Below are 8,938 nucleotides of genomic sequence, written 5' to 3' on the forward strand. Positions count from 1 at the left end.
ATATCTGTGTTTTGATGAGCATATTCTAATAAAAAAATATATATACTTGAACATCAAGTCTGATATAAAACTGTGCCTTTGGTTGTGAAACAGCTCAATAAGTTTTCTGCATTTTTACAAGCACTTCACTCGAAAACAAATTGGAGCACAAACACTAATATTTTTATTACTGATTAGTGTCCTTGCAATTTTAAGAATAATACAATTTGTCAAACAAATGCATTTATGATGTAAAATGGAAGTTGAAAGTTCTATTCCTTCATATGTGTTTGACGGAAGTCAAAACAAAAATAAGAGGTCGTTGCTTTATTTTCTAACTAACATATGTGCATGCTATAACAGTGTAAGTGCAAATAAGGGCTTAATTTTCTTGCTTCTTATCTCACTGATTGAGAAATATCATTGATATTACTTGGATGCACATACTCTCTTTTGCCAAATTATTGCATATCAATAAAAATGGAAAGTTCGAGACTGCCGCACCAGGAAATGGGTCTATGAAAGTGTATGTTAATCTTAGTAAAAAGCAAGAGAAGTTTATACTTTGCATTCTCTTTCTTATTTGCTTACTCGTAGCAATTTTCAATTTATCGAGACAAATTTTTGGCAACATTCATATCTAGTCTGTTTAAAAAATATATATATTGACGGTAAAGAGATATACTCATGTTTTGTCTTTTTAATTCATTGCCTTTAAAATCTTGAAAATAGCAAGAGTTCATATAAGAATGCATCTCTATCTTTCTGATCTATTGATTTTGCACAAAAAGAAAAGGCCCATTCCGTGGAACAAAAAATCAAGAGGTGACATAACATGTATGTTGACAATTTCACATGAAAGCTTTAATATGTGGTTGAATTGTTTGTGTATAAACACCAACAATGAAATCATGCAATTGCATATTTAATTTGTTAAATACCTACAAATTATTTAAATAAATGTCAAAATATATTATTCTTTTATGCATCTTTCGGCATTATGTCTTTTTATATGCAACATTTTTTATTAATTTTTCAGATTTAATTAATCACATGTCTATACATACTCATATATGCAAGCACTCAAACAAAAAAAATGTGTAAACAAAGATGCATAAATACACAAAAGGCAAAAAAAGGAAATACTCCCTAAAAAAGCTTATGCCCAAGTGCCGATAGCACTTGGGGCAAAAAATTTCGAGGTACTGCTTGGACCTAATAGCTCAAGCAAAATTTCGAATGGATAATCTCAAGCATTAAAACTCTAATAATGAAGCCCCAACTTCGAGAAGCAACAATGTTAGGGGACGGATACCTATTTTAGATCTAATTATATTGCTATGTCCTTGTAGTACTTATGTAAAATGCAGGATTTACATTCCAATTTGTCGGAAAGTGAGGTTATAATAAAAGCATCCGACTAAATAATTTTGGACGAGATGATCCGAAAGCCAAGGTTCCAAGACACAACGCCCAAGCATCAAAAAAGCTTGAAAAATGCGACCATCAAACTTGGATCAACCTGGATTATGGTCTAACCATATCTGAGCATACAAGCACTAGTGTTGCCATACATTTTTGCCTATTATAAAGCTTCTACAATAAATACTAGATCCAGTAACACTCTGCTCATGCCAACACATCTAATGTCCAACATGCCCATGAGCTCGTAACCAGAACAAAGACTTCATGGTCTCTACCCTTTCATTGGATTCTTGCTTCAGCAACAACAGATCTACGCCCTCCATAACAAAAATGTGTCCCTCGGTAGCAAATCTACACTCACCTTTGATCAACCTAGCTAATATGTTGAATGCTTCTCCCTCTTTTTCATATATATATATATTTTTTCATTGGATCCCTGAGCATCCACAGAAAAATTTGGCCTTCTATTCAGCTGTCTTAAAACAGACTGATTCTGTCTCTTTCAAATCTATTCCTGATTGACTTAATCCTAATAAGATACTTTATCATAGTGTCTATTTCAAACGGATTATTTCTGAAAAGGAATGGGGCAACCATCCCTCTGTCACGAGATCCCTTAAAGGATTCTCGATTCCTTGTACCTATTATGATTATGTCGATGCCTGGTTTAAATTTTTACTTTATCAAACCTCTATTTTTGATCATTCTTGGTTTGTTAATTTCGATAAAAATTTTACCGGTGTCCTTCCCCTTTGGTTCGCCAGATGGTGGAACCAATTTGGTTTGATTCCAGATATCCTCCCCCTCTAGCTAGTTGAAGCTTTCCAACTATTTAAGAACAGCTACAAAGTTGATTCTTATGGTGCCAAGTTTCCAACTATTCTTTACTTTGTCAATAAATACAAAATTCCATGGATTCTGAAATGGAATTATCACCTGGCCGATGACAAGATTCAACGGCAATGGTTTATCAAATGGTGGGATAAATGCTCACTAACTGATGACATTGTCCTCTCTGTCAAAAGCATGTTTCAGGCCCTCAAGGCCCAGCCACTAACGGCTAAAGCCCCACTCCTTGTCACCCCTAGTGTATTTTCTTCTCCAAAAGAAGAAAAAGATGTTTCTCCTGTCTCTACCCCCTCATCCAGTTCTTTCAAGAAGAAATCTTCCAAAAAAGAGAAGATTAAAGCCCTTCTTGCTGCCCTTAATGATGATTCTGACAACGACGAAGAAGACGAAAAGTCAGCCTCGTCCCAGAAGAAGTCTCTCCTGAATCCCCTCCAGAATCCCTACTATGAGGATACTCAAGAATATTATCCTTATCCAGGGATTGAAGATTTGTAAAGGCCTCAGACGGCTCCTAAATTGGTCACTAACGACCACAAAGTCCGCAACAAAAGAATTGGAACTTTTCCTCTGACGGATCGTGTTTCAGTTCACTGTCCCTAACGACAGCAAAAGAAATTTGGTGATCTCAAACGGGTCACTGTTCAGATTGTCTTCGAAGTTACTGTGCAAAATCACTGTTCATTGTCCGGACGACACTGCGCAGGATTACTGTTCAGACGCACTGTTCATATTTTGTCTGCCGACACTATAGTACCGACAGCTACTGTTCAATCAGGCGACTTTCACTATTCAAGATTGGGAAAGACATCAAAATGAATAGGACCAACAAACAAGGAAGATTGAATCATTCCGAGTATACTGGTCTTAAATGTGTTATTTTTATATATGTGTACCCCTATTTTCTATTATCAACGGAACTACAATCTCTTGTTTGTTGCTGCACTGAACGGTGCATCTCACATAGACGCCCTCAATACAGTAATCATAAGGACCTGTTAGCCATCAATCATATATGGTGTAAAAAGAGCTTCTAGCTCCGCACTTTGTTCAAAGCATACTGACACAAAGCTTTGCCTTCACATTTACTCTGTTACAATAAAGGCGTAAAAATTAAATTATGATAAAAATATTGAATTCTAGCCTTATTAATATGTGAGGAGTTTGAAATCCAAATCACTCATTGTCACAGTTGTCCAAACCTCACTTTTAAATTTTGATTGCTTGACACACCCAACATATATGGAATCTTTTATCTACTAAAGCCTTGTGATGGCCACACTTGAGTTTATGTGCCAATATCCACATGATTGTCTTTTTGTTTATTTACATGTGCAAAGAGTTTTGACTTTATACGTAAGTGTTTTTCTCATGGTATATCTTATTTTTTAATTAAAAAAAATAGCAAAATAAAAAATTTAAAAAGTTTTTGAAGCAATAACTTTTATTTTTGTCCTTCTTTTATTTGGTATTTTTTAAAAAAATCAAAATTATATTTTTATTCATAATAATGACCAATTTTATAAAAAAAAAAAAAGACCAAATAAAAGAATGACCAAAATAAAAATTATTGCTTCAGAAATTTTTTTAATTTTCTTATTTTTTAAATTAAAAAATAAAGAAAAAGTTTCTAAAGCAAAATACAATTTTATTTTAAAAAAAAAAAAACCAAAATAAAAATTATTGTTTCAAAAACTTTTTTTATTTTTTAAATTAAAAAATAAGGCAAAAGTTACCCAAGTTGGGCAAAATAGTTGGGGCATTTTCCTTTTCTCTCTACTTTCCCTCTCCGGCAAACGAAGCTACAGTTTCCACTGATAAAAGTAAAACCAAAATGACATAGATAGTTCTTCGAGAAATGGAATAGAGAAATGGGTCTCTCAGATCTCTTTCTCTCTTTAATGCCCAGAAAATCTACACTTCTTTGACTCTTCACGCTTGGTCACTTCAAAATCATTTTCTCTCACACCCACTCTTCCAGAAACTTGGTTTTGGACTGCAATGGCCGAGGCTACAGAGGCAAAAAAAAAAAAACAGCCTGAGGCTGAGAAGAAGAAGGAGCAAAGCCTGTCGTTTTACCAACTCTTCTCTTTTGAAGGCAAATATGACTGGAAAATCGGATAAAATGTCAATACGACGGGTTGCTTTTGAATAATTCACGAGGGAGATTTTCATATTCTTCTACAATTCAATTATATACAAAATACTCTTTTCTTTTTGTAGTTGTAGAAGATATTTTTTTGCTGGAACCCCTTTTTGTTTTTTCATTTTTAAGGAAGAGGATGGTTGCTCACGGTCTCTGGGAGCTTGGCAGCCATTATCGAGGCTGGGGCGGCTGCCCTTTCCATGTTTTTTTAAATTATTATTTTTTAAAAAAAAAAAAAAAAATTGTAGAATAAATCTATGAGTTAACCCTTTAAAATTTATAAATTCGTAAGTTTTTTTTCTCGAAAATTTACTTCTTTGATCAATCGAAATAACAATAAAATTTCTATTATCAAAATTTGTTAACGGTCGTTAGTCCCAACTAAAACGCACCTTTTCGCCTTATTAAAATATTAATTTAATTTTAAAATTTAAATCTAAAATTAAAAAATAAAAAATAAAAAAAAGTGGCCTCCCTACACCCCTAGGGGTGGTTTGCCCACCCTTGGGGTGGCCTGCGAGCCACCCCTAGGGTGGAGGCAGGCCACCACCCCATGGGTGGTTTGGGGTGGCCCGCAGGCCACCCCAAACCCCCTATCACCCCCCAGTTTTTTTTTTTTTTTTAAGATTTAAATTTTAAAATTAAATTAATAAAAAAATTAATATTTTAATGAGGTGAAACGATGTATTTTGGTTAGGACTAACGACTGTTAAAAAATTTTGACGATAAAGATTTTATTGTCATTTCAATTGATCTAGGGAGTAAATTAAATTTAAAAAAAAAAAAAAAAAAAAAAAACTTACGGATTTTTAAATTTATAGGATTAACTCAAGAACTTATTATATAATTAGCCCTTTTTTTTTTAGTTTTATATATTTACATTTTTTAAATTAACACGTGTCATCATTTTATTGGTACTGACATGACACTTAATGAAATCCGTCAAATGTTTTAACGGAATTGACTCCAATGACTAAATTGTTTTTTTTTTTTTATTTACATATCCTAGCAACTTTTGAGTTTACTTTGATACCACATATAGCGATTTGTAATTTAGGTCAACCACAAAAGCAAATTTTGTATTTATCTTATAAATAAAAAAAAAAAAAATCAAGACTTCGAGACGGAGATGTAGAGCGAAGAAAACTTAGAAAACGTTAGGATGAGAAAGTGCTTTTCATTTTATATATTGGAAAAAAAATAATAATAATAACAAAGTTGCTCCTTCATTATTCTCTTTGCCTTTGTCAATGTTCCCAGTTATATTGGAATTCATATTTTCCACGGTCAAAATTGAAAGAGTAAATTCTATCTTCTTGAGCCTTCCAAAGACAATTGTTATAGCGACAAGTTTGACTAAGAAAAGCCTTATCAACCAAGAACGCATTGAAGGCCCGATGTCCACTGACCCACGACAAGTTGCAAAAGAAGAGTGTAGAGCGCCAAAAGTTGTAGGAAAACTTCCATTGATAGCGATATACCGGATGTCAAGATCATTGTTTTTGGACTTACAATGAGCTCCTAGAATAGAATCTTTGAACCCGTTTTTAAAGTGAACATGCTAGGCGTTAGCATTGGCGATTAATAGTTGACTCATGCAGAGAGCGAAGACGAGCAAAACTGCTACTGCTAAAGTACTCATTTTCATGGCTTGATTCATTTCCAATGCTTCTTCTTAGATCCTTTAAATACCTAAACAACTTAACAACTCATTTATTGTACAGCTTAACATGGGGATAAGAAACAAGGAATTGTATTCAATAATAATTTTCCTCCTTTCAAAAAATAATAATAATAATAATAATAATAATTTTCCCACAATTTACATTTTACATTTTACACTTATACATGTTTGTATTTAGAGTAGGTCTACTATTGCGCTTGAGAAATAAAATTTTTAAATAAAAAAAAAAAAGAGTTTTTTGAAAAAAGCTTTATTTTTAAACTTTTGTCAAAAGTGATTTTTGCCATTTTTAGACTTTTTGGATAATTAAAAGTGTTTTTAATTTTTTTAACAATCGAGTACTTTTTTCTTTAAACGGACTTTTTGCGTGTTAAAAAACACTTGTAAACTACTCAAACACAATCTCAAACAAGCCCACAAATGATTACAAGGTTCATTGGTAGGTCATGAGATTACACAACGAAGATATAAAAGTTATCAAGTTGGATTGCATGAGAGATGATGATTTCTGTTATTACAACATGTGAAGTGAAGCTGTTTCCCCATTTTGGAATCGTCTGTCAACCAAATGCATGCTCCTAACAATTGACATCCAGACATTGATGCAGAAGGAAAATTAAAAGACCAACCACGCAAGCACCATGTTTGACTTTAATTGCATCAGAATCACCAGCAAAGATGACATTTTCATATTAATTTTTGTCCTAAAAGGAGGCCTTGCTTAGAAGCCAATAAATCTATCAAAATCTGCAGAAACTTTCTCACCCTAATTACTAATTAGGGGAAACAGCCATGTATGTTCACTTTGGGATTTGGCCACAATTCAACAAACAAACGCCATCTATTTCTCTTTCCCCTGCATTTGAGTTTCCGAAATTTCCTTCCTCAACACTTGTGCCACTTCCTCATTCCCTTGTTTAAAATAGCCGTCAAGAAAAGCACCATATAGCTCCAAATTTGGATCAAACCCTTTCCCCACCATCTCCGCCTGTAGCTTTAATGCTTCTTCCATCCTCCCTTCCTCACATAACCCCTTTATCAAAGCCTCATAACTCTTCCCCTTTGGCACCACACCAAAATTCTCTACTCCACCCCTCAGAATCTCCAAAGCCTCATAAACCTTACCCTTACCACAAAGTCCTCCAATCACCACATCAAGCGTCGAAGCCCCCGGCCTAAAACCCTTTCTACACATATCCTTATACACAGGCAACGCTGAATAAACATCCCCAACACTGCAATATCCGTCGACAAGATACTCATAAGTGGAACAACTACTTTCCACCCCATTCAAACCCATTTCTCTAGAAAAGTCCTCAGCTTTCTCCATCTCTCCAATCTTGCAAAACCCACCAATCATAGTGTTGTAGCCCACAACATCAGCCTCCACTCCCTTAACTCTCATTTCCTCCCACAATCCCTCAGCCTCTTCCATCCTCCCTTCCTCGCAATACGCAGCCATCAAAAGGCTATAACTATAACCATTTGGAACGCAATCAAACCCCACCATTTCATTCCAAACCATCTCCACCTTCTCAACCTCAACCAAACCATCCTGATAAAATCCCAGCATTAATGCATTAAAACTATGCACATTAGGCCTAACTCTATAACCCCTTTTCTCATTGCCCTCAACTTCTTCTTCGCCCTCTGCCTCCAATCCAAAAACCTCCCTATAAACCTCGTACCCGCCACGCCCTCCTCGACACTTCAAAACCAACGAAACCAAAGAATTCAAGGTGCCAACTTTGGGGCTAATCCCACGAGACCTCAACATCCTCACAATTTCAATGGCCGAATCGATCTTCTTGGTCTCCAAACAAGCTTCAATCAACAAATCAAACACAAACGGAGCAGACCCACATGGCCTATACGTCTTGACAAGGCTCTCGAACACCTTCAACGGCTTCGACACGAGGCTATCTTCCTCGGAGACGCGAATGGCGGTCTGAATGAGGGCTTGGGCTTGGGGCTTGAGGCGGGCCCGGGCCAGGATGTGGACCATGGTGCAGTGGGTGAGGAGGTTGTGGGTGCAGAGGGATTTGCGCTGGGTCCAGAGGAAGAATCGGAGGGCAAGGTGGGGATTGTTTTTAAGGCTGAGGGCAATCTGAGAAAATTCGTTGGGGTGGAAGCCATCGGGGTAGAGAGAATGGAGGTGGTTCCACCGGGACTTGGAGCGGAGCTGGGTGAGGATCGAAACAACGGTTGAGATTAGTGTTTCGGATTGATCGGACGGTGGGCTGGAGGAAGAGGTGAAGGAGAGAATAGAGAGGGGTTTGTGTTTTGGGGTTGAGAAGAGAAGGCGTTTCAGGACTGGAATTGCCATTGAACGCATTACACAGAGAGAGAGAGAGAGAGAGATAGTACACTATATCCTTCAAGAAGTGAACGGCATGTCGTATTGAGGTGGAAAACTGGGCCAGATTGGGCCGTTGATATTCTGCACTCTGCAGCATGTACCGATTTTCTAAGTTGTTATAATACCCATCTTCTGGGCCATCTACAATCCTTGACCCAATTTGGGCGATCGGTCGAATATTAATTTAGTAATTAAATTTAAGGTAAATATCTTATAAATCCTCGAGTCAACGCGTCAAAACAGAAAATTGCTTCAGGTTTTTTTTTTTTTTTTTTCTCTCTAATTTTTACTCTAGGTTAATCAAAAAGATAAATTAACCCTTACCGTTACATTTTCTCCCAAATGTTTAACGACCGTCAATCCTAACAAAACGCATCTTTTTGCCATGTCAGCATTTTAATTTTTTATTAATTTAATTTAAAAATTAAATTTATAAAAAAAAAAAAAAATTAAAAAAACAGCCACCCCTAACCCCTTAAACCCCCATAGGGTGGCTTGC

General features: G+C 35.8%; 1 protein-coding gene across 1 annotated transcript; it reads right to left on the minus strand.

Moving 5' to 3' along the window:
• Window positions 1–6,706: 6,706 nt before the first annotated feature.
• Window positions 6,707–8,446, minus strand: LOC132165746 (Tetratricopeptide repeat (TPR)-like superfamily protein). Its single transcript, XM_059576427.2, has one exon. It carries the CDS (start codon window positions 8,413–8,415, stop codon window positions 6,922–6,924), a length of 1,494 nt encoding a protein of 497 aa, XP_059432410.2. The 5' UTR covers window positions 8,416–8,446; the 3' UTR covers window positions 6,707–6,921.
• Between the last annotated feature and the right edge of the window lie 492 nt (window positions 8,447–8,938).

This window comes from Corylus avellana, chromosome 2 (assembly GCF_965113065.1).
Source record: "Corylus avellana chromosome 2, dhCorAvel1.hap1.2, whole genome shotgun sequence".
Classification (NCBI taxonomy): domain Eukaryota; kingdom Viridiplantae; phylum Streptophyta; class Magnoliopsida; order Fagales; family Betulaceae; genus Corylus; species Corylus avellana.

Coding starts and splice junctions, on each gene's coding strand:
- LOC132165746 (XM_059576427.2), bottom strand. CDS start 8,415: ATGCGTTCAATGGCAATTCCAGTCCTGAAACGCCTTCTCTTCTCAACC.